This window comes from Stigmatopora argus, chromosome 4, assembly GCF_051989625.1.
Source record: "Stigmatopora argus isolate UIUO_Sarg chromosome 4, RoL_Sarg_1.0, whole genome shotgun sequence".
NCBI lineage: Eukaryota > Metazoa > Chordata > Actinopteri > Syngnathiformes > Syngnathidae > Stigmatopora > Stigmatopora argus.
The window spans coordinates 10,467,524-10,491,797 of record NC_135390.1 but is presented as its reverse complement, the minus strand read 5'-3'; the positions used below and the strand labels follow the sequence as shown (position 1 = coordinate 10,491,797).

Here is a 24,274-nt window from a genome sequence, read left to right as displayed (position 1 = left end):
TATTTTTTCATTGGTGTCATATGCCAACATAGCAAGGTGAAAGAATAACAAACACTGCGACCAAATTAGCTATTTATTCATTGGTGTCAAATTATCAAAAGTATACACGTGCAAACGTGTATATGCATTACATACATGGATTGAGCAGTTTTTGAGTACTACTCCTTTCTTTACATGTTAAAATGTTAATGTTTTATTTGTAATTGGAAAATGATTTTCGAGTGAAAAGCCAATGTTTTGCCACACCTGTAACTGTTTGCAAAAGATCCCCACGATTCAATTTAAAATTGACCTCATGAGAGGTCCAAGTTGATACATCTGTTCTCAATGTAACCACGGCGACTGTGCCTCTTTCAGTTTCAAAAGCATCTTCAGCCTGGCTAAATGTGTTTTCCAACATAATCCATTTACATTAGTTATGGGGCCCAGCTGTCTTCCCATCTGTGACTGAGAAGGAGACGGAGACCTATCCATTCTGTCTTCAACTGCAGTTTTTGTGCTTGCATGTAAGAGGGATATGATACAATTATTTCCTCTTCACCGGCAAGTTTGGTCCATGTACACAGCATCGCACAAAAGGCATTTTACTTAATGTATGCTGCGTTTGAGCAATTCATGCAAAAAAATTGAATGGAATTTAAATGATAAAATGGAATTAGAGGTAAAATTAGTGGATCTTTGACATTCATTTGATTTTATTCCATCAAAACCATTATTAGTCATGTATACTATACATACTACTATATGTAAAGGTGATTCAATATGCTTGTGAGCCAAACCAGTGTTGTTTTATAGCCACTAGAGGGAGACACTACTACTGGAAACTTCTGAGCCTACAGCTATACAAAGGGGCGTAACATAACGGGGGTCTTTCTGCACTAGATCAAGTTGGGACACAAATGTGGAGTGCAGGTATGACAAATATGATTTTTTTGAAGGCGTATAAAAATGCTCGTTTTTGATCAGTCAAAACTGGATTAAAGCAGTAGGGTTTGGCTTGGCGCACATGGAAAATTCTGAACAGGCGTAATCGCTCAGGTATCTATGTTAACGGAAGTTTAAACGGTGGAAAAACCTTCGCGAAGGGTTGTTTTATTGACTAAATACGTAAAGGCTATTTTAGTAGTTGGTTTTTGTGTCAGTCGGAGGAGTAGGGTTGTGTTTGGAGAGTAAAAAGCATGACAGGATAAGTTTTACGTTCTACCTGGAAGTGTTTCAATTCTGTTGGCTTTGTTGCCAAGTCGCGACCACACTACGTATTGTGACGAATATTCGAATACACTGTTCATTTAATATTATACAAATGTTCAGGACGTTACAAAATTACTCCTTGCTTATAAGGTTCAATACCCACTATTACCGTTTCTTTTAAAATAAATGCAAAGTTTAATAAAATTTATATGCAAAGCAATGACTAGATGTCTGAACCAATTCCAACTCCTGGATTTGATTTAAACACTTGTTTGTAAAAATATACATGATCCATGATCAATTATGGGCGAGTGGTTAGCGTTTGCCTCACAGCTCTGGGGTCTTGAGTTGAAATCCTGGTCGGTCCACCTGTGTGTATAGTTTGCATGTTCAAAATCAAATCAAAAGCCTTTATTGTCCTCGTACACAGCTGCGTATAACGAAATATGTGGTGCTACTCCACAAAGTGCGTTTTCCAGTAAAAACATAAATAAGTAATATAAAAATATAAATATATTCTCCCTGGGCCTGCATGGGTTTCCTCCGGGTACTCCGGTTTCATCCCACATTCCCAAAAACATGCATGTTAGGCTGATTGCCCCTGTGCATGGATGTGAGTGAGCATGGTTGTCCTCTGGCCTGAAGGTAGCTTGGATTGGCTCCAACACCCCCGCAAGCCTAATGAGGATAAAGCGCTTCAGAAAATGAAATGAGATGATTAATTTTTGTTTTGTGATATTTTCACAGGGCCTCAAATACATAACCAAGCAGTGAGTGAAGGCCTCTCCAAAGAATTCCAGGAATGGGGAACTCTGAATTTTGTAAATGGACTCCATGAGTCCAGACAGCCTTAAACTGATTTTTATTTTCATTTCTATTTATATTTAAAAGTTGTGAATTTATTTATTTTTTTGTTTGAAAACTATAGATGTGAACCAGACTAATTAACCATTTTTAGGACAGATCGCAGAGATGGATGAAACCGATAAGTTGCAAAACAACACCGCCACTACATATAGGTTGCTTTTTTCGCACTGGCTGCCGTACGACAGGTCAAACGCATCCGCAAGTCTTTTTTCCACAGCATCATGCGGCAGGACATTGGCTGGTTTGACGTCAATGAGACGGGGACGCTCAACACTCGACTCGTCGAGTGAGTAACGTCTGAACTCCATTCGGCAAATTGATGTTATTCAAATTTTACAATCATTGATGCTCCTGAGCAGTGATGTCTACAAGATCCAAGAGGGTATTGGAGACAGTGGGGATGTTAATCCAGTCACTTTCCACCTTCATTGCATCTTTGATTGTTGGCTTATGCTTTGGATGGAAGCTCTCTCTGGTTGTCCTGGCGGTCTGCCCTCTGCTGGGACTGGCAGCCGCCATTTTAGGTAAGGTAAATGTGCCTTCATTTCTGGAAAAACATTCTATCACAATTTATACATTTATGTCTCTACCTAGGTGTTGATGTCATTCACTTCTAAAGAACAGGCTGCTTATGCCAAAGCGGGTGCGGTGGCAGAGGAGGTGCTTTCTGCCATCAGGACTGTGTTTGCCTTCAATGGTCAGCGGAGAGAAATCAAAAGGTTGTGCAACATGTATCCTACAGACTCTCTGATGGTAAAAATGTACTGCAAACTGCATGTAATAGTAAATATAGGTTTTTAGATCTCATTTGACATGTGTATCTACTATGCGGAGAGTAAAATGTCGGCCTGTCCTTGTTCAAATTACAGTATTTATTCATGACCCCATCATCATACTATAATTCATTTCATTTAGATTTTTTACATAGCGTATTTTTTTTAATTTGTGTTTTTATACATGGCCTCAACTGTTGTTTGGTAGCAATAATAGAGGAAACACTCATTTTTTGCGGTTAGTAGTTTCATAGACCTGCTGCAATAGGTGAATTACTGCGATATAGGGACATTGTTTTTGGTGTCTATTTAATATTATGTGGACTTTTAAAACCCTCTCTGTGCTATTATTTAACTCCAGAAGGTAGACACTGCCCTCTAGTTTCAATAATCTCCAATTGTGACTATAAACCAGGGGTCCCCAAACTTTTTCATGTGAGTGCCACATAACTTTTCCCTTCTCTGATGGGGGGGCTGGTGTCAGTTTGTAACAGAAAAAGTGTGACGATAGTAGGGGAGCTTAAAAAATTAATTGTTATCCAGAAAGCCACACATAACCAAATAACCCTTTCCAGGTTCTTTACAGAAAAAAAGTCAGGAAACAAATCATAACACTATTAATGAAATAAATAATAACTAAATAACCCTCTCTGAGTTCTTCACAGAAAAAAAACAGGAAATAAATAACACTATTTATGAAATAAATAATACCTAAATAACTCTCTCTCAAAGTTTGCGCTAACTCCACGAATAAAAATGAGCAGTTGCGCTGTGTCTTGCACGTCCGTGCTTTCATCCAGTGCTAATGAAAAAAAGTCAAATTCTTTCGTCTTCTGTTGCAGCTGGGCATATACATTACTCCCGATTTCTTCAACGCGTCTGGCGATTGTACTCGCCGACAGACTTACGGCATTAAATGCATCTTTCTTCTCGGGACACACCTCCTCCGCGACAACATCAATACATTTCTTAACAAACTCTCCGTCAGTGAAAGGCTTACCGCTGCTTGCTATCAGTTTAGCAACCCGAAAGCTGGCCCGAACGGATGCCTGGTTCAGCTGAGCTTGGCGTACAAATGTATTCTACTGAGATAGTAGTCCACTTTTTAGCTTTGAGTGTTTGTCTGCTCGTATTTGGCCTTGCAAGCTATCGTACGTACTTGTCTTTGTGACGGGATTCATAGTGTCGGCGAAAATTGTATTCTTTGAATACCGCCACCGTCTCTTGACAGATGAGACAAACAGCCTTTTCTTTGCATTGAACAAAAAAATAATCGTTTGTCCACTGCAGGTTAAATACCCTGCATTCTGAATAATTTTTTCTCTTACCTAACTTTTTCGCCATTATTCCGTTCTCTCTTTGACAGGGCCGGGCCTAGGATTTTTTTTCTGGAGGCCAAATAGGAAAAAAATCCGATAGCGTCTCTGGTATTGTTCAGAGGGCCGGGCCAAATGTGCTGACGGGCCGTATCCGGCCCGTGGGCCGTAGTTTGGTGACCACTGCTATAAACTTTTCATCTAATAATGTGGTGAATCTTTTAGTTTTTCTGCTTCCCGCTCCTGAGTTTGACTTCGTTTCCCAGCCGGAGTCAATATATGACATATATCTATAAAACAACAAAAATATCTGAACAGGGTAAAGGTATCATAATGTGGAGATTAAGACATATATTTTTATGATATAGTGACAAAAATCACGTGTCCCTCGTAGACACTACTCCTTTCACTGTATCCCTTATTCATCCACTCTTTACCTTTGTCCTTGTGTAAATGTGCAATCATACGTTATTTTACTGCCGCTATGGATGTCACACCAGTCCGTATCAGATTGACGTACTGAAATAGGACATGGCTATAGAAGTTATATTAGATATTTTTAGGTAATCATTGGTTTACATGATAAAATAAAATGAAAAGGCATACTTTGTTTCATCATGCCCAATCCATTGGAACAAACATCTAACTGGTTCCCCTAAACATTACACTTTAATCCACAGCTAGATACCTTTTTAAACAGTAGTCATTTACAGCTCTATTTACATTCATTATCATTAAAAAAAGTCACATCCTACTCTGTAGCTAACTGAATAATTAACCTTTTAACGGTATTGAATTAAGGAAAACGGTAAATTTTGATATTGCAGTAAAAAAAATGGATGATTTAGAAAATCATTATGTTGCTTTTTTTTTTACTACTTTTTTTTCTTAACTGCCAAGAGACCAGCGTAGAAATGTGGTTATTCTAGTACACAGTCATTAAAGCCACGTGAGACGCATAGAAGAGGAAGAAAAGGGAGGCGTGGAAAGGCTGGTCATCTGTTGTTGGAAGTGTGCGCCTGGATGTGTGGAATAGCAAGCCCTGTCAAACAACAGAGTGCAGGAGAAGCATCTGCTTCTCAAACATCAGACTCCTCTGTAGACGAACGGCAGCAAGGTATGTTTACCCTTTTGTCATGGTTCAATTTCAAGAACTGACTTGTTTAAATGTGCAACATAAGCAGATAACCATAACAGGAAACAGACATGGAGGAAAAGGACATCACAGAGAACAACCTTAAAGATGTATATTTAAGGTAATATTTATGACTTTTAGAATTTAGGAAGAAAAAAAGGCTATGCTTTTGGCCTACTTTTTAAACAATTGGAGAGCAATTAGAGTGAGAATTTCCTGTTTGTGACTCAGTGATTGCATAGATGAGGTGAACAAAAGTAAAAAGAAGAAAGAAAAAAAGGAAAAGCTACCTATGGTTGGTTCCATTGAACTGGTAAGTTCTCTGTCTCTTTTACATCTTTATGGCCCCTATATTACTTTAAAAAAGAGAGAGATTAGTGGACGTCATCTGAGTGGTTAACGCGTCAACCTTAGAGTTCAGGGGTCGAGAGTTCAATCCCACTGTGTGGACTTTGCATGCTCTTCCCGGGCTCTCGTGGGTTTTCTCCAGGCTCTCCGGTTCCCCAATTTCCCCTAGGAGTGAGTGAATGGTTGTCCGTCTCATTGTGCTCTGCGTGGATAGGCTCCGGCACCCCCCGCGACCCTCGTGAGGACGACTGGTCCACAAAATGAATGAATTTTGACATTTACCTCCTAATAACATTCTCCCACTCTTCCTGTCTGTACAGTTCAGATTTGCAGATTCCAAAGACATTGTGCTGATCTTCTTTGGGACAATAATGTCGATGGTCCACGGGGTAGTGTTGCCTCTTATGTTAGTCGTGTTTGGGTCTATGACTGACAGCTTGGTATCAAACGCTGCTTCATCCTTCCTCAACAACAGCCACCCCAGTAAGTTCACAGACATCAGCGTCGCTCCCTGACCATGATGATCGACTACTATAACATTTTGTTTGACATTTTCAGATGTCACATTTGCAAACAGCACTTTGCAGGCTGAGATGACCAGGTAAAGAGTAAAATGACATCTCCCGATGCGTCTTTTCTGATCCTTCCGTTCCTTTTCAGCTTTGCCATCTACTACTCAATCCTAGGGGCTCTCGTGCTGGTGGCCGCTTATATGCAGGTCGCTTTCTTTACATTGTCGGCTGGACGACAGGTCAAACGCATCCGCAAGTGTTTTTTTCACAGGATCATGCGACAGGATATCGGCTGGTTCGATGTAAACGAAACTGGAGAGCTCAACACTCGTCTTACAGAGTTAGTAACATGAAGTCATTAACCTTTACAGTGTATATTGCTCCACAATAATAATGATTTCCAATATTTCAAAACAGGCTCATCAGTAGGGTTAAAATTCGCCCAATTTTATGACAATCTCATGTGGACAATACAATATTTGTGGATATTATAGTCTGTCATGATTCCATTTGATATTTTGTACACAATCAGTTACTCTCTGCATAAAGTAACAATTTTTTTTTGTTACTTTTTGTTGTTTTCAGAAAGTTGAATGATAAGCATTAAGCCTCTTAAAATGGTGATCGACTCAACAGTTAACCCTTTAATTGACAAATAAATGTTAACAATAAAATCTAAAAACTGGAACAATAATTTCTTTTAAGATGAAAAGTTGAATGTTTAGCTCATTTTTAATAGAATATACAATGTAGTTGTTGAAAATTATATACATATTTTTTAAATTTTGCTTGATCTTTATATTTCTTACATTAGTTTGGTAAGCAATTCTGAAAAGACACCCTTTTAACTGATGGACATGGTTTTCTGCATGAACAGCGATGTCTACAAAATCCAAGAGGGCATTGGGGACAAAGTGGCAATGTTGATTCAGTCCTTTGCTACTTTTCTCACATCAGTCGTCATCGGCTTCAGCAAAGGATGGAAGCTCACACTCGTCATCCTTGCCGTCAGTCCCTTGCTGGGTGTCATGGCCGCAATTTTCAGCAAGGTAACCTAAGATTTTCTCCACATCACCACGTAAGAAAGCCTATTCTTGCTGGCATTATGGTAAACGTTAGGTCTTTTAGGTCCTGGCATCATTCACTTCAAGAGAACAGTCCGCTTATGCCAAAGCAGGTGCTGTGGCGGAGGAGGTTCTCTCTTCTATCAGGACTGTGTTTGCCTTCAGTGGTCAACAAAAAGAGATTGAGAGGTTTGTGCATTCATCCGTGTTCTTACGTATAAAAAAAAAGGTAAAGGCATACAACATATGGTTCCAATACCATGAGTTACAGGTGAAGAAGGCTTTTGTCATAGCTTTTAATGCGGAATGTTGGGAATGGATAATATTTCCCAAATTGATTTTTCCATGTGCTATCTTCCAGGTATCATAAAAACTTGGAGGACGCCAAGAACGTGGGAATAAGGAAAGCTATAAGCTCAAACATTGCGATGGGTGTGACCTTCTTATTGATTTACCTTTCGTATGCGCTGGCCTTCTGGTATGGAAGCACACTCATTTTGAGTGGAGAGTACACCATCGGCGTTGTAATTACAGTGAGTAGCAGCCGGAACAGCGGGGCTGTCCTTCAAATACAACTTTTAAGATAACAAAGAAAGTTTGTGTTTTTAGGTTTTTTTTGCTGTGCTTATTGGAGCATTTGCCTTGGGGCAGACGTCACCAAACATCCAGTCCTTTTCCAGTGCCCGAGGTGCTGCACATAAAGTCTACGGCATTATTGACAATGTAAGAACAACTACATTGCCTACTTCGCTTCACATTTGGAAAGAAATGTTCTTTTCTTTTGGGCTACCGTCAATTTGTATTAGTGGATATGCACTCGTGTATTGTAGCGCTCCAGGATGCAGCTTTTGCAGGTTGGAATTTCCTCTAATTGGAGCCCCTGCTGTTTGAGCCCATATTCGTGACTAAATTAACCTGTTGTCTAACTTCAACATGGAGTATTTACCCAAATTTATATGATTAGGATTTAGCAATCTTTTGTGGTAAGTAGAAGTACGTACAATACGAGGAAAAAGTATTTGAACCTTTATGAATTTCTGCATGACCCGGCGGATGAGTGGTTATCGCGTCAGCCTCACAGTTCTGGGGTCCTGGGTTCAAATCCAGGTTGGTTTACCTGTGTGGGGTTTGCATCATAAGAATCAGGAAGGTCTGCTTACAGCAATAATGTAATGTTTTGTTGGGGTTTTGGTTGTTGGGTGTGTTTTCCTTTTTCCTTCTGTGTACTGTCCGCGTGATTGTGTGACTTCCACCTGCTGTGTCTTTCCGGCTCTCCTTACCTTGTGTGACCCAATTGTCCGTTATTGACATGTTTGCCTTTTGTCAGTGTGCTTCTCCCCGTTTTCGTCCTCCTCAGTTAAGTTTGTATATTTGTTCACTTCTTCCCAATTGTTATTGTTTGTAGGATTATTTTGTACTTATTTTCTCTACTTTGTTGCCTTTCTCCTGGGCTCCGCTCTGCAGCTGAGGCTGAACGTAACAAATAACACCCAAACAATCTTTTAAAAAAATTATAGCGCAAATACATTCAGCCAACAGGGTGCAAAAGCTACCAAGTGTACCCTTCAATTTAATAACTGGTTGACCCCTCTTTGGCAGCAATGATCTCAACCTTCTATTTCCCTGGACCATTTCTTTTAACTTTTGCAGTTAAGTGGAATTAATGAGAGATGTAAGGTCTGCTTTGAAATTGGCTCTCTTGAGTACTTCCCACTTAGCTTGTTTGAGTTCAGGCCTTTCATGGGATGAATCCAAAACGTGTATTTTTTTCAGAGGCTATTTGTTTCTTGGCTTGCATTCATGCTTTGAGTCATTGTCCTGTTGCAATGCCTATCAATTCTAGGCTTCAACTATTTGGAAAAATGGCCTCAAGTTGTTTATACATTTTTATAACTCTTTTTACCCCTGATGATAGCAAGCTGTCCAGGCCCAGAGGAAGCAAAGCGATAATCTACCCTAATGCCTCTTCCATAGTGTATTAATCATTCTTTTTTGGGGGGATGGCAATTCTTTTCTCATGCTTTCAATTTTTTGGAAGAATCAAAGAATTTCCTAAAGGTTTACGCAGTTTTCCACTTAATGTACTTAATCCACAACTCTTTAACTAGTTCCAAATTTAATCAACTTCTATTGTCATAGTGCTTTTTTTCCAATTCCAAGTTCAGAAACTTAAAGCAACCTCAACCAACAATGACCTATGTACGGATGTAGTGTTACCAAAATGGCTAGCTGTATAAATAAACACAAGCTTTGTTGAGAACATTTTGTCCTACCTGCACAAGAGTGAGATTTCCTCACATTGTCTGTTAAGCCTTTGATAAGTATCAGTTCCTTGACCCCGCTGTGATCAAACCTCCAACTAAAACTGAGCTTAAAAGAAATAATGAAACTTTTTACTCTTCAGAACCCAAGCATCGACAGTTATTCGGAGGGTGGCTTCAAGCCTGATTCAATCACTGGAAACATCGAGTTCAAGAACATCCACTTTAATTACCCTTCAAGACCCGATGTTAAAGTAAGCCCCTCAATGACACATCATCAGTGTACAGAATTTACCCAAACTCCTTTCTATATCTGCCATTACTTTTAGGTATTAAACAACATGTCGCTAAGCGTGAAAAGTGGCCAGACCATCGCCTTAGTGGGAAGCAGCGGTTGCGGTAAAAGCACCACCGTGCAGCTGTTACAGAGGTTTTACGATCCACAGGAGGGATCGGTAAGTACATATTTTTCAAAACTTTTCACTCAAATACTTTTCACTTAAAAATCCATTTTTTCCCTCTTTCTAGATATCTGTTGATGGCCATGATATCCGTTCTCTCAATATTTGCTACTTGCGAAAGATGATTGGCGTGGTGAGTCAAGAGCCCATCCTTTTTGCCACCACCATAGCTGAAAACATCCGATACGGCCGATTGGATGTCACACAAGAAGAGATAACGCAGGCTGCCAAGGAGGCAAATGCTTACAACTTCATCATGAATCTTCCTGATGTATGAACATCTTGATGACTTGTACCTTGAAACAACTTTGCACTTGCCAATGAGGACATTCTTACTGTTGTTGAGCAGAAATTTGAGACGCTGGTCGGAGACCGAGGGACTCAGATGAGTGGAGGACAGAAGCAGAGAATTGCGATCGCTCGAGCGCTAGTCCGCAACCCCAAAATCCTTCTGCTGGATGAAGCAACTTCAGCTCTGGACGCTGAGAGTGAAACTGTTGTGCAAGCTGCACTCGACAAGGTATAAACACACACAGGCGTCAGAATTGCTTGGGTTCATAACCACACCGTATCTTCTTCTGGTTTTGGTGCTCACCTGCCAAGAATTTTTGGGCAAAAGTCCGAAAATCACAGAAAAAATTTACTTTGTCATTAAGTTACAGTGCCCGATCTTTTGAATATATTGTCTCTTGCAGTGTGAACTTCTCTGTTCACATTTGAAATACTTCCACAATGACACACATTTTCCAATGTTTGCATTGGGACCTTCCAAACAATATTGTCGTTTAAACAAACAGCCATCCTGTTAACAGTGATGGAGGGAACAGGCCGAATGTTTAGAGGAATTTAAGAAAAGTGTGTTTTAAGAAGGGAACAAAGGAACATAAAATGGATGAGTGGGTGTGCGCTGAATTTTTAGCAACTATGCATCTCTATCATTCTTCTGAATTTCGAACTTTTGCATCATTTGTGCAGGTCAGACTCGGCCGTACCACCTTAATTGTGGCTCATCGCCTTTCAACTATTAGAAATGCTGATATTATTGCTGGCTTTCAAAATGGAACAGTTGTAGAACTGGGAACCCATAACCAGCTGATGGAAAAACAGGGCATCTATCATACTCTAGTCACTATGCAGGTAAACGTTTGTGCAAAACAATGTATAATATGAATATACTGTCTTGGGATTTATACTATCTTTATCTATCTTGCAGACTTTTCAGAAAGCCAATGAAGAGGAAGAGCTAGGGGAAAAGAACTCAGGGGAAGATCTCTCTAACTCCCCTCGTTTAAGGAGGAGGTCTACAAAATCGTCATTTGTTGGTTCAGAGGGACAGAAAGAAGAGAGAGAAAAGTTGGTGGATAGCAAAGATTCAAAGGAAGAGGTGTGACGTGCACTTGATGAATCGGAATTTTCAATGGCAAAGGATAAAGGGAGGTATCATTCAGCTCTTTTTTTCTTTGTTGTCTGCAGAATGAAGATGTTCCTCCAGTTTCTTTTCTTAAAGTGATGCGATTCAATCTTCCTGAGTGGCCTTACATTCTTGTCGGAACCATCTGTGCTTCAATTAATGGCGCTATGCAACCTCTGTTTGCTGTCATCTTCTCCAAGATCATCACTGTAGGATTTTTGGGTTCATTTTGCATCTTCATTTTGGGATTAAAAATGTGGGGGAAAGAGTTTTAAAGGAAAGTAATCGTGACTATTTTTCCTATTTTTAGGTGTTTGCCGAGCCGGATTTAAATGTTGTTCAACGGAAATCTAATTTCTTATCCCTTCTGTTTGCTCTTATTGGAGTCGTATCCTTTGTCACCATGTTTCTACAGGTAAGAATCCTACAAACCATTGTGACAATTTTCATCAATGTGTATGGCAAAATTGGTAACACGCCAAGAAAGAACATTTATTTGATGAAAAGTGCCCCGAGCGCAGTTCACGGTCACATTTAATCTGACTTTTTTTACAGGGGTACTGTTTTGGTAAATCTGGGGAGATCCTGACTATGAAAATGAGACTTGCAGCTTTCAAGGCCATGTTGAGGCAGGTTAGTGGAACAATTCATAAATTGACATTAATGGTTTTATTACTGAGTAAATATGCGCCTTCAGTGTGGTTGCAGGATATCAGGCTATATTGAATAGTGTTTGGAAAGTGGCATGGAAAAATACATGCAGAAGTAATCAAATCCAACTTACATTTAAAGGAAAGAATTTGAAATTGTTGAATAAAAAAAAAAATCTAAAATTCAGTACAGTGGAATCTCGAGATACGAGCTTAATTCGTTCCTGAACTGAGCTCGTATGTCAATTTACTCGTACCTCAAATGAACGTTTCCTACAGGAATGAACTAAAACAAATTAATTTGTTCCAACCATCTGAAAAAAACATCAAAAACAGGATATTGGATTGGAAAAACATTTGTATTTGTTCTATTAACAAAGTAACAAATAACTAGTGGTTTAATAGTACTAAAATGTGTTTAATAGTATTAAAATTAGACGGATTTCACGTAGGGGAGAGAGAGAGGGACAGAGAGTGGGGGGGGACTTTTGCACGGCAACGCGCTCGTAACATAACATAAACAATTGGATTGGATAACTTTATTCATCCCGTATTCGGGAAATTTCATTGTGCCAGTAGCAAGAAAAGGCATAGTTATAAGTTAGACAATACAACAAAGCAAAAAGATGTAAAGTTGGACAAAAACTGGAACCACACACAGGAAGTCTTCCACAAGATGGGGAACTTCTGCAGACAGTGACCGAGGTAGAGAATATGCAGAGTCACTCTTCCAAGCTTATCTGCACAGTTCCTCACTAGTCTGGAGCTGAAGACAGTAGCAGAGTAGAGCCCCTCGACTCAGTTGCTGGTAAGTGCCGACAGCTTTTCCATCTTATCCCACAATGGACAAGTTGGTCAGAAGCGTTGCCTCTTCTCCCGGCATTTTTGTCCAGCTCCGAATCTCCGGCGTCACCGAGGTTTTGCTCCTTCTGCTGCGTATTGTAACAGCTAGTGCCATGTGTGTGACAGCGTAGGCATGGCTGAATGGTTCCAAAAAAGAAGTAGCCAAAAGAAGGCAGGCTAAACAGAACAAGGAAAGTTGTAAAAACATTAAAGTAAAAAGTATAAAGTACAAAGTAAAGTAAAAAGGAATGTATAAAGAAATTTAGTTTGAAAAAAAGATAGAAGGGCTGTAAAACACGAAAAACATAACAGTGTACTACAGAGCTACTGCCACTGGCTCCCGCGTGAACGGCGTCATCTTGGAAAAAAATGCTCGTATATCAAAATTTGTCTCATATCTCAAGATGAATATTTTCTTGAAATTTTACTTATATGTTGAGGTATAACAGCACATAATATTCAAACAATGTATGTTTCATTTAATAGGACCTGGGCTGGTTTGACAACCACAAAAACAGCGTTGGCGCTCTCACGACAAGGCTGGCCACAGATGCAGCTCAAGTCCAAGGGGTAAAGTACACGCAGGAAACCAACATAATTTCATTTATTTATCTTATTGGTTCATACATCCCCTGTCTTCTGCGTTCAGGTTACGGGAGTACGTCTGGCCACGTTGGTTCAGAATGTTGCCAACATGGGTACTGCTCTGATTCTGGCCTTTGTGTATGGCTGGGAGCTGACCCTGCTCATACTGTCGGTGGTTCCCGTCATGGCAGTGGCTGGGACTGTGCAGATGAAACTGCTCGCTGGGCAAGCAGCTGAGGATAAGAAGGAGCTGGAGAAGGCTGGAAAGGTATGGTTTTGTGATGGCTTGTTGACTTGCACGCACCGTTATGGATTTCGCCATTCAAACAACAGAGCCGTCACTTTGATATGACGTAGGGTCAGGTGAAATATGTTATTTCCTGTCTGAAATATCTGGCGCAAACTGGAGGAGTTTAATGTGTTGTTGTTTATTTTTTATTTTATTTTTTTATTTTTTTTATATATCATTATTACAAAATTTGCTCAAATGGGAGAGAACATTTGAGGTCTGGCTATTGCAAGCTTTTTTTGTTTAAATTTGCTCCTCAGGAAACGTCACTTTCCAGTTGTTTACAACTTTCAGTTAAAAATATCCGTGGATCAGTGAGCTCGGTCAAAATCCAGAGTCCTGCCTTGTCTAGTATCTCACACACCTATTGATAACACTTACCTATCAAGGTTTTAAGCGTTGGAGTTTTGGCCTCGAAATTCTTGAAAGGTATGATCCCACTTGTCTTAGTTTCTGCTTCATATTAAATAATAATAGGTAATAAACTATCAAATGTTTAATTAGCAGCTCATCTTACAGATCAATGGTACCTATATTACGACATGGTTCATTTGGTATAATCAAACAAATAGGGTTGCAAACACGTAGTAATTTTAGCTTTTTCTTAGGAGAGGTTTACTGTTAAAGCTATAGTTGTTTAGCCATAATGTTAATATATATATTTGGTAACAGTGTGTATACATGTTCTACACTTGATGATTTGAAAGATTTGTTTATTTTAAAAAATGTACCGATAGTCGCAAGATATTGAACAGTAATATCCCAAAAAATAAATTAGGGTTAGGGTTAGAATAATATTAAATATTTAATTTGTGGTTCATGCTCATTGGGATTGGGACCAGAGAAAATTGGCATTTCAGGAGCTCCTTAAGACTTATATTTTACAAAACTTTTAAGCATCCATTGTTCTTGGTATTTGTTAGATTTGGTCTCAGATTAAGTCAAGCATATTTTTGTGTTTTGTAAATTGACTATTTAAACTGTGAAGAATGGGAGGTAAAATGCACTCCAATTGTGGAATGACCCATCTAAAGAAAAACATTCAAATCAGAAAGGTCACAACTCATGGAAGTTAACTATATACAGAACATGCCTGTTTTCTTGTACTGATGTGTTGGCCAGTATGTTGATCAAGGTATGCCACATTATGTCAGTCAGTCTTTCCAAGTGGGATTCTAAACTATATTTCATTTTGTTTCCTCAGATTGCTACAGATGCCATCGAGAATATTCGCACTGTTGCATCTCTGACCAGGGAACCCACATTTGAATCCCTATATCATGAAAATCTCCTCATTCCTTACAAGTACAAAAAACCCATCAGAAAATAACTTTTTTTTGTCAGATTTTGGTCTTCTCAAAAGTTGCCTTTCTCTCTTTGTAGAAACTCCCAGAAAAAAGCCCACCTGTATGGTTTTACCTTCTCATTTTCACAGGCCATGATCTACTTCGCCTATGCAGGATGTTTTCGTTTTGGAGCTTGGCTCATCGACGAAGGACGAATGGACGTCGAGGGAGTTTTTCTGTGAGTGATGGCGTGTCATGTTTTGAATGTAGTCTTTGACAGCAGAAGAAAAAGAGAAAAAATACTAACTAGATCATTACAAGAGGTCTATATCTGTTTTAATCATTTACCAAAACTTCAAAGTATGTGAAAGTCTGGTCACAAGCATGATGCATGGTGGGATAACATTAACTTGGAGTTCAAAGTTCACTTTATGGAGTCTGCAGAAGCAAAAGAAAAAAATTCTGAAGAAGCTAAGCAATATTTCTAGCTTTAAAAATTCAAAATATGATCATTTCATTGCCACGCCGTAGAATAAAATGTTTGTAAAAACTGAGAATTACTACTTGTAATTTATATTTTATACAACCAACTATTCACGCTCACACTCATACCTAGTGGCAATTTAGAGTGTCCAATCAGCCTACCATGCATGTCTTTTGATCGTGGGAGGAAACCAGAGCACCTGGAGAAAACCCACACAGGCACAGGGAGAACATGCAAACTCACAAGTGGACCGACCTGGATTTGAACCCAGGTATATTTTTTATTTTGTAGAGGTTTTTTTGAGACAAGTATTGTATTTCAGTTATTACAGCTACTTGCAATTCATAATAAATGAACACTAAATCCAATATTCTCTTACCTAGAGTTATTTCAGCAGTTTTGTACGGTGCCATGGCTCTGGGAGAAGCCAATTCCTTTGCTCCAAACTATGCTAAGGGCAAAATGTCTGCTGCACACCTTATTATGCTTCTGAACACTGAGCCTGCTATTGACAATCTTGCAGAGGACGGACTGTCACTGGTATCCAATGCAAAACCGTACTTGTTTATTACGATTGTTAATAGACATTTGTTATTAAATCCTCTTCTTATTTGTCTTTGTCGTTTTGTCATCCAGGATAAATTTGTGGGTAATGTGCAATTTGAAGAGGTTAGATTTAACTACCCCACCCGTCCTGATTTACCAGTTCTCCGAGGGTTGAATCTGAAGGTGAGCAAGGGGGAGACACTGGCCCTCGTAGGAAGCAGTGGTTGTGGAAAAAGCACCAGCATCCAGCTTCTGGAGAGGTTTTACGATCCCACGCAAGGGAACGTGGTGAGAAAACACACATACAGAATCACATGCTGCCTCTTCACCTAGTCTCTGTCGGCTAATGTTTAGTGTTTTTATTGCTGCACTCTACTGATAAGAATTTAGTTGAGTCATTTGAATTAATCTTCGGAGAGTTTCTGAGAGACAAAATATTTTATTTGGCCTCACAGTTCTGGGGTCGAGGGCTCAATCCCAAGTCAGTCTTCATTGTGTGCACTTTGCATGTTTGCCCGGGGCCTGCGTGGGTTTTCTGTGGGTACTGCGGTTTCCTCCCACATTCCAAAAACATGCATGGTAGGCTGATTGGACACTCTAAATTGCAACTAGGTATGAGTGTGAGCGTGAATTGTTGTTTGTCTCCTTGTGCCCTGCGATTGGCTGGCCACCAATTCAGGGTGTCTCCCCCCCTAGTGCCCGCAGTTAGCTGAGATAGGCTCCAGCACCCCCTGCAAGGATAAGCGTTTCGGAAAATGAATGAATGAAAATATTGTACTTGACATCTGCTAATACAGCCTGAAAGGTGACCTCCCTTCCATTATTTTTTTCAATTATTCTTCTTCATGTCCTTTGATGCATTTTAGTATTTTGCAAGACATTTTTTGGGGGGGGGATTCCCAAAATGTCATATGTGATTGACGTATTTGTCGCGCAGGTGATTGATTCCAAGAGTGTCAAAGAGTTGAACATCCATTGGTTGAGGTCTCAGATAGGCATTGTGTCACAGGAGCCAGTGCTCTTTGACTGTAGTTTAGCTGAAAACATTGCTTATGGAGACAACAGTCGCACTGTAACGACAGAGGAGATTAAGGCAGCTGCTGAAGCAGCCAACATTCACAGCTTCATCGAAACCTTGCCAAAGGTAAACCAGAAAAACGGACCACATTTTCATCAAAGTTATTTTTCTACAACCAATGCCAACTGTAAATGCCAAAACCCTGTGGACTGACTTTGAACGACTGTTTTCTGGAACAGAAATATAACACTCAGGCAGGCGACAAGGGGACCCAATTGTCAGGCGGTCAGAAACAACGAATAGCCATAGCCCGAGCCATCATACGGAACCCCAGACTTTTGCTTCTGGACGAAGCCACGTCTGCGCTCGACACAGAGAGTGAAAAGGTACGTTTTCTGTTCCCATCCGGTTCGATTCTAAAATTGACTTTATTCCTCACGATTTGTGGACCCAGGTGGTGCAAGAAGCGTTGGACAAAGCCAGGCAGGGCAGAACGTGTATCATTGTCGCCCACCGTCTGTCCACCATCCAAAATGCAGACCGCATCGCTGTCTTTCAGGAAGGGATTGTGGTTGAAGAAGGCACTCACAAACAGTTGCTTGCCAAAAAGGGAGTCTACCACATGTTGGTCACCACTCAGATGGGCCGGGGAAGTGAATGAATTCACTATTTTCACAGAGCTAATAAAAGCAAGATTGTGATAGTCTACTGTTAGAGAAGTATGGACTAATTGAATGTACTATATCGGCATTGGTTTAAATGCTAAATCGGAGTCTTTTGACTCTCATTCATTTCGTTTAAGTAACACCATCGAACGTGGGGTTCATGTGTATATAAAGGTAGTATCTTCTTCTTATATATATATATATTTTTTTTTTCTTTTATTCCCTCAATCCTGTTTATAGTTTGTTTGCCAACGCCAGTACTTGAAACAATTATCATTTACACCATTGAATTACTATCACTGGTGATACTACTGAAGCAATGTGATAGATTGATATTAAACATGTTTTGATGGAATGTTGTCCGTTGTAAACATAGATAAATGATTTTATGGAATGTAAGTCTATGTCAAAGTTGAGCACTTGTTTGTTGAGCTAAAGTTAAATATTAATGTAGTATTTGATAGCTATTTATTCATTGGTGTCAAATCATCAAAAGTATACACGTGCAAACGTGTATCTGCAGTACATACATGGAATGAGCAGTTTTTGAGTACTACTCCTTTCTTTACATGTTAAAATGTTAATGTTTTATTTGTAATTGGAAAATGATTTTCGAGTGAAAAGCCAATGTTTTGCCACACCCGTAACTGTTTGCAAAGGATCCCTACGATTCAATTTAAAATTGACCTCATGAGAGGTCCAAGTTGATAAATCTGTTCTAGATGTAACCACGGCGACTGTGCCTCTTTCAGTTTCAAAAGCATCTTCAGCCTGGCTAAATGTGTTTTCCAATATAATCCATTTACATTAGTTATGGGTCCCAGCTGTCTTCCCATCTGTGACTGAGAAGCAGTCTTCAACTGCTTTTTTTGTGCTTGCATGTAAGAGGAATATGATACAATTATTTCCTCTTCACCGGCATGTTTGGTCCATGTACACAGCATCGCACAAAAGGCATTTTACTTAATGTATGCTGCGTTTGAGCAATTCAGGCAAAAAAATTGAACGGAATTTAAATGATAAAATGGAATTAGAGGTAACATTAGTGGATCTTTGACATTCATTTGATTTTATTTATTGATTTTATTCCATCAAAACCATTATTAGTCATGTATATAAAGGTGATTCAATATGCTTGTGAGCCAAACTAGTGTTGTTTTATAGCCACTAGAGGGAGACACTATTACTGGAAACTTCTGAGCCTACAGCTATACAAAGGGGCGTAACATAACGGGGGTCTTTCTGCACTAGATCAAGTTGGGACACAACTGGAGTGCAGGTATGGCAAATATGATTTTTTTGAAGGCGTATAAAAATGCTCGTTTTTTATTAGTCAAAACTGGATTAAGGTAGTAGGGTTTGGCTTGGCGCACATGGAAAATTCTGAACAGGCGTAATCGCTCAGGTATCAATGTTAACGGAAGTTTAAATGGTGGAAAAACCTTCGCGAAGGGTTGTTTTATTGACTAAATACGTAAAGGCTATTTTAGTAGTTAGTTTTGGTGTCAGTTGGAGGAGTAGGGTTGTGTTTGGAGAGTAAAAAGCATGACAGGAAAAGTTTTACGTTCGACCTGGAAGTGTTTCAATTCTGTTAGCTCTGTTGCCAAGTCGCGAGCACATTACGTATTGTGACGAATATTCAAACACACTGTTCATTTAATATTATACAAACGTTCAGCAACGTTACAAAATTACTCCTGGCTTATAAGGGTCAATAACCACTATTACCGTTTCTTTTCAAATAAAGCCAAAGTTTAATAAAATGCAAAGCAATGGCCAGATGTCTGAACCAATTCCAACTCCTGGATTTGATTTTAAACACTGGTTTGTAAAAATATACATGATCCATGATCAATTATGGGCAAGTGGTTAGCGTCTTGGCCTCACAGCTGTGGGGTCCTGGGTTCAAATCCTGGTCGGTCCACCTGTGTGGAGTTCGCATGTTCAAAATCAAATCAAATCAAAAGCCTTTATTGTCCTCATACACAGCTGCGTATGACGAAATAGGTGGTGCTACTCCACAAAGTGCGTTTTCCCAGTAAAAACATATATAACTAATGTAAAAATATAAATATATTCTCCCTGGGCCTGCGTGGGTTTCCTCCGGGTACTCCGGTTTCATCCCACATTCCAAAAAACATGCATGTTAGGCTGATTGCCCCTTTGTATGGGTGCGAGTGTGCATGGTTGTCCTCTGGCCTGGAGGTAGCTGGGATTGGCTCCAGCACCCCCGCAAGCCTAATGAGGATAAAGCGCTTCAGAAAATGAGATGAGATGATTAATTTTTGTTTTGTGATATTTTTACAGGGCTTCAAATACATAACTAAGCAGTGAGTGAAGGCCTTTCCAAGGAATTCCAGGAATGGGGAACTTTGAATTTTGCCCATGGACTCCATGAGTCCAGACAGCCTTCAACTAATTTTCATTTTCATTTCTATTTATATTTAAAAGTTGTAAATCTTTTTATTTTTTTATTCTTAGAATGGACGATTAATGGATTGATTATTTGAAAACTATAGATGTGAACCAGACTAATTGACCATTTTTAGGACAGCTCGCAGAGATGGATGAAACCGATAAGTTGCAAAACAACATCGGCACTACCAGCCCGGATGTTTATTTAAGGTAATGTTCTGCCAACTAAATTAAGTGGTTTTCATACCGAAGCGCACCAACCTTAGCAGCTAGTCGTTTTGATAATTATCTCTTCATTTTTGGCCCAGTGAATACAGTAAAACAGGAAGCAAAACGATAGAAAAAGAAGAGGAAATGCCCACAGTTGGCCCCGTTGAACTGGTATGTGGTCAATTTCTGTCTGTTTGACAATTATGGTTTGGTGACTTCTAAGACTAATTATGACAACTCATGCTTTGTTACAGTTTCGGTTTTCAGATGGCATCGACATTTTACTGATCATCGCCGGGACACTGATGTCGATGGCCCACGGGCTGGTGTTCCCTCTCATGTGTGTCGTTTTTGGGCATATGGCGGACAGATTTATACAGTCCTCAGCAATGTCTAAAAACAACACCCGCCACTTTAGTGAGTTCACAAAGAAAATATTAGAAGGCAACCTGGCATTTTGTTGAATAAAATCGTCTCATTTTTCAGTTCCCACCAATGGCACCTTACAAGATGACATGGCCAGGTATGACCAAGCACTCAAGTGACGCTCACAGGGAAGCATTTGACATTTTTTTCTGCTTTTGCAGCTTTTGCATTTACTTCGCCATCACTGGAGTTTTGGTGCTGGTCGCCGGCTACATGCAGGTTGCTTTTTTCGCACTGGCTGCCGTACGACAGGTCAAACGCATCCGCAAGTCTTTTTTCCACAGCATCATGCGACAGGACATTGGCTGGTTTGACGTCAACGAGACGGGGACGCTCAACACTCGACTCGTCGAGTGAGTAACGTCTGAACTCCATTCGGCAAATTGATGTTATTCAAATGTTACAATCATTGATGCTCCTGAGCAGTGATGTCTACAAGATCCAAGAGGGTATTGGAGACAAATTGGGGATGTTGATCCAGTCACTTTCCACCTTCGTTGCATCTTTGATTGTTGGCTTATACTTCGGATGGAAGCTCTCTCTGGTCGTCCTGGCGGTCTGCCCTTTGCTGGGACTGGCAGCCGCCATTTTCAGTAGGGTAAATGTGCCTTCATTTCTGGAAAAAAACATATTCTATCCCAATTGATACATTTATGTTTCTACCTAGGTGTTGACGTCATTCACTTATAAAGAACAGGCTGCTTATGCCAAAGCGGGTGCGGTGGCAGAGGAGGTGCTTTCTGCCATCAGGACTGTGTTTGCCTTCAATGGTCAGCGGAGAGAAATCAAAAGGTTGTGCAACATGTATCCTACAGATTCTGTGATGGTAAAAATGTACTGTAAACTGCACGTATTGGTAGATATAGTTTTTAGATCTCATTTGTCATGTGTACCTACTATGCAGAGTAAAATGTCGACCCATCCCTGTTCAAATTACAGGATTTATTCATGATATAATCCTATAATTCATTTCATTTCGATTTTTTACGTAACATCTCCTTTTTCATTTTTTTTTTATACCATCAACATGGGGGTCCTTGCAAGAGAATGTTCCAAATCTGCCATACTAGTCAGTTTGTATCTATATATGCATATTGGTCTCGTAAATATGACACCCTGATCACCAAAATTGACTATTTTCCTTATCCTCACGGGTCGCATGGGGTGTTGGAGCCTATCCTGGCCAACTATGGTTATCAGGCAGACACCCTGAATTGATAGCCAACCAATCTCAATCACTGAAATTATTAGTATTATATTTTGTAATTATCTCAATCATCCAGCTCTACTATGAATCTCACAGTCATTAAACTTGCTGGCTGCATGCTACCTGGGCAGCAGAATAAAACAGATTTATACTTTTAAAGTGATTGGCTAAGAAATAGTTTCAATCTCTGTCAAAACAAATATGATATGAATCACATCCAAATAACCTTATATTGACCTACAGGTATTCTAAGAACTTGGAAGAGGCTAAAAACATGGGAATCAAGAAGGCAATCAGTTCGAACACTGCCATGGGTTTTATCTACATGATGATCTTCCTGTCTTATGCTCTGGCCTTCTGGTATGGGAGTAAGCTCATTCTGAATAAGGAGTACACCACTGGAACTGTACTCACAGTGAGCAGACATGTATATTTGAAATGTATATTTGAACTTGATAGAATTTTAACACTAATCCCGATGCTCTTGTGTTAAGGTTTTATTTGCTATGATTTTTGGCGCTCTTGGATTGGGGCAGACCACGCCAAATATCCAGTCATTTTCCGTCGCTCGAGGAGCTGCACACCGAGTATACAGCATCATTGACTATGTACATGCATTTAGAGACTCTTTTCTGTTTTGTGATCAATTTCTTTTATAAAATAAAATACTCATAACTTTTTACTTTACAGGAACCGAGCATCGACAGCTATTCGGAATGTGGCTTCAAGCCTGAATCAATCAATGGAAATATAGAGTTCAAAAACATCCATTTTAACTACCCCTCAAGGCCAGAAGTCAAGGTAAGACAAACTGCAACTTTCAAAAGATTTAACTTGATCTAATAAAGGGGCACTCACACTTTTTTTTTAGCTCGAATATCTACTTTTTAATGAGACAACCTCCCGCAATCTACTTTGTTATTAGGGTTCGAATTCAGCGGTGGGCAAAGCGGTCCTGGAAGGTTCAGCTTTTTGTTCCACAGACATAGAGTTTAACCAATGGGGGTTGTGCTAAAACGAGAAGCACTTGACTGCAATCCACCGATTGCACTTCTAACGTATACAACATTTTTGGAAAGGTATCACACATGACTTACTGTTCAAACTTTTCTGCTCCAAGATCTACTTTTCAAGGAGTTAACCTTCCACGATCTTGTATCTTTTTCCCGGGCCACTGACAAAGCTCAGCAATTATGTCATGCTATACCTCGCATTAGACTTTATCAACATGTATGGCAGCGGCAGGGAACGGGGGTGAAAATCAACTCTCGATTCGCGCTAAAGCTTACTGCCGACATGCCAAATTCACAAGAGCCTAGCTAAGGAAATGAACAGAGGGGAGAGATCAAAATGTTATGGTGGCGCGATCTACCAATAGTACCTTGGCGATCAACCGGTAAATCGCGATCTACGTTATGGGGACCCTTGATCTAAGCCTACGTATCTAATCTTTTCTAGATTGACACATTCATTTGCAGGTGTTAAACAACATGTGCCTGAGCGTGAAAAGTGGCCAGACCATCGGCTTAGTAGGAAGCAGTGGGTGCGGTAAAAGCACCAGCATCCAGCTGTTGCAGAGGTTTTACGATCCACAGGAGGGATCGGCAAGTGCAAATTTGTAAAACCTTTCAATGAAAAGATCTATTTAGTCACAATTTACCACCAAAGCTTCCTTTTTTTCTTTCAGGTCACTCAAGAACATTTAATAACTCCAATTTTTCCCTCTTTGTAGGTTAATATTGATGGTCATGATATCCGTTCTCTCAATATTTGCTACTTGCGAAAGTTGATTGGCGTGGTGAGTCAAGAGCCCGTCCTTTTTGCCACCACCATAGCTGAAAACATCCGATACGGCCGATTGGATGTCACACAAGAAGAGATAACGCAAGCTGCCAAGGAGGCCAATGCTTATGACTTCATCAGCAATCTTCCTGATGTATGAGCATATTCTTGACTTTTTCACTACACTGGACAATTGACACTTAGGACCTTTATAATATTTTTTTATTTTAACCCTTAAGATTGCAGGTGACTATTATGGGTCATTTCAAAACACTTAAATATTAACATTTGTTCTATATATTTTGGCTGATCATTTTTTAAATTGTGGAATTATAAAAATGCAATATATTTTAGTATTTTAAATCAATTTCTAAATGAATACAATGTTAATATATATTAAAAAAAATACAAAATTAATTAAAGGAAAATGAATAAAAACAAGCACACACTGCTTTTGATCCCATATAACACTCAAGTTATTTTTTTGTCATACTCAATGCATGCCATTGATGATAGACAATAGGTGTCC

The 24,274-nt window shown here is 39.6% G+C and overlaps 2 protein-coding genes across 3 annotated transcripts; both read left to right on the top strand.

Moving 5' to 3' along the window:
• Positions 1–93: 93 nt before the first annotated feature.
• LOC144072775 (ATP-dependent translocase ABCB1-like) lies at positions 94–23,905 on the top strand. Its single transcript, XM_077598070.1, has 13 exons — positions 94–912; positions 20,013–20,330; positions 20,429–20,501; positions 20,585–20,747; positions 20,817–20,853; positions 20,918–21,109; positions 21,183–21,354; positions 21,424–21,548; positions 22,207–22,378; positions 22,458–22,571; positions 22,654–22,764; positions 23,442–23,567; positions 23,696–23,905. The coding sequence occupies exons 2-13, from the start codon at positions 20,269–20,271 to the stop codon at positions 23,903–23,905; spliced, it is 1,557 nt and encodes a 518-aa protein (XP_077454196.1). The 5' UTR covers positions 94–912; positions 20,013–20,268.
• LOC144072698 (phosphatidylcholine translocator ABCB4-like) lies at positions 898–18,743 on the top strand. 2 transcript variants are annotated; one of them, XM_077597913.1, is made up of 31 exons: positions 898–2,344; positions 2,418–2,582; positions 2,653–2,789; positions 5,055–5,264; positions 5,332–5,403; positions 5,514–5,595; positions 5,951–6,113; positions 6,189–6,231; positions 6,291–6,482; positions 7,020–7,191; positions 7,271–7,395; positions 7,568–7,739; positions 7,816–7,929; positions 9,611–9,721; positions 9,797–9,922; positions 9,996–10,199; positions 10,278–10,448; positions 10,904–11,065; positions 11,142–11,312; positions 11,402–11,548; positions 11,650–11,754; positions 11,895–11,972; positions 13,319–13,402; positions 13,482–13,685; positions 14,911–15,011; positions 15,090–15,230; positions 15,860–16,016; positions 16,113–16,310; positions 16,960–17,166; positions 17,280–17,426; positions 17,495–18,743. In XM_077597913.1, the coding sequence occupies exons 5-31, from the start codon at positions 5,354–5,356 to the stop codon at positions 17,699–17,701; spliced, it is 3,834 nt and encodes a 1,277-aa protein (XP_077454039.1). In that variant the 5' UTR covers positions 898–2,344; positions 2,418–2,582; positions 2,653–2,789; positions 5,055–5,264; positions 5,332–5,353; the 3' UTR covers positions 17,702–18,743. The 2 variants fall into 2 exon arrangements, 1 of the variants encoding a protein (XP_077454039.1); XR_013299901.1 differs by lacking the exons at positions 16,113–16,310; positions 16,960–17,166; positions 17,280–17,426; positions 17,495–18,743 and having other exon boundaries at positions 15,142–15,230; positions 15,860–15,910.
• Positions 23,906–24,274: the final 369 nt, after the last annotated feature.

What these genes read in the sequence shown, in the direction of transcription:
- LOC144072698 (XM_077597913.1), top strand. Translation starts at nt 5,354, where the DNA reads ATGGAGGAAAAGGACATCACAGAGAACAACCTTAAAGATGTATATTTA. An exon ending in TCTACGGCATTATTGACAAT is followed by an intron (nt 7,930 to 9,610) that starts GTAAGAACAACT and finishes TTTACTCTTCAG; the next exon opens with AACCCAAGCATCGACAGTTA. An exon ending in ATACTCTAGTCACTATGCAG is followed by an intron (nt 11,066 to 11,141) that starts GTAAACGTTTGT and finishes TCTATCTTGCAG; the next exon opens with ACTTTTCAGAAAGCCAATGA.
- LOC144072775 (XM_077598070.1), top strand. Translation starts at nt 20,269, where the DNA reads ATGGATGAAACCGATAAGTTGCAAAACAACATCGGCACTACCAGCCCG. An exon ending in CAGCGGAGAGAAATCAAAAG is followed by an intron (nt 21,549 to 22,206) that starts GTTGTGCAACAT and finishes ATTGACCTACAG; the next exon opens with GTATTCTAAGAACTTGGAAG. An exon ending in CCACTGGAACTGTACTCACA is followed by an intron (nt 22,379 to 22,457) that starts GTGAGCAGACAT and finishes TCTTGTGTTAAG; the next exon opens with GTTTTATTTGCTATGATTTT.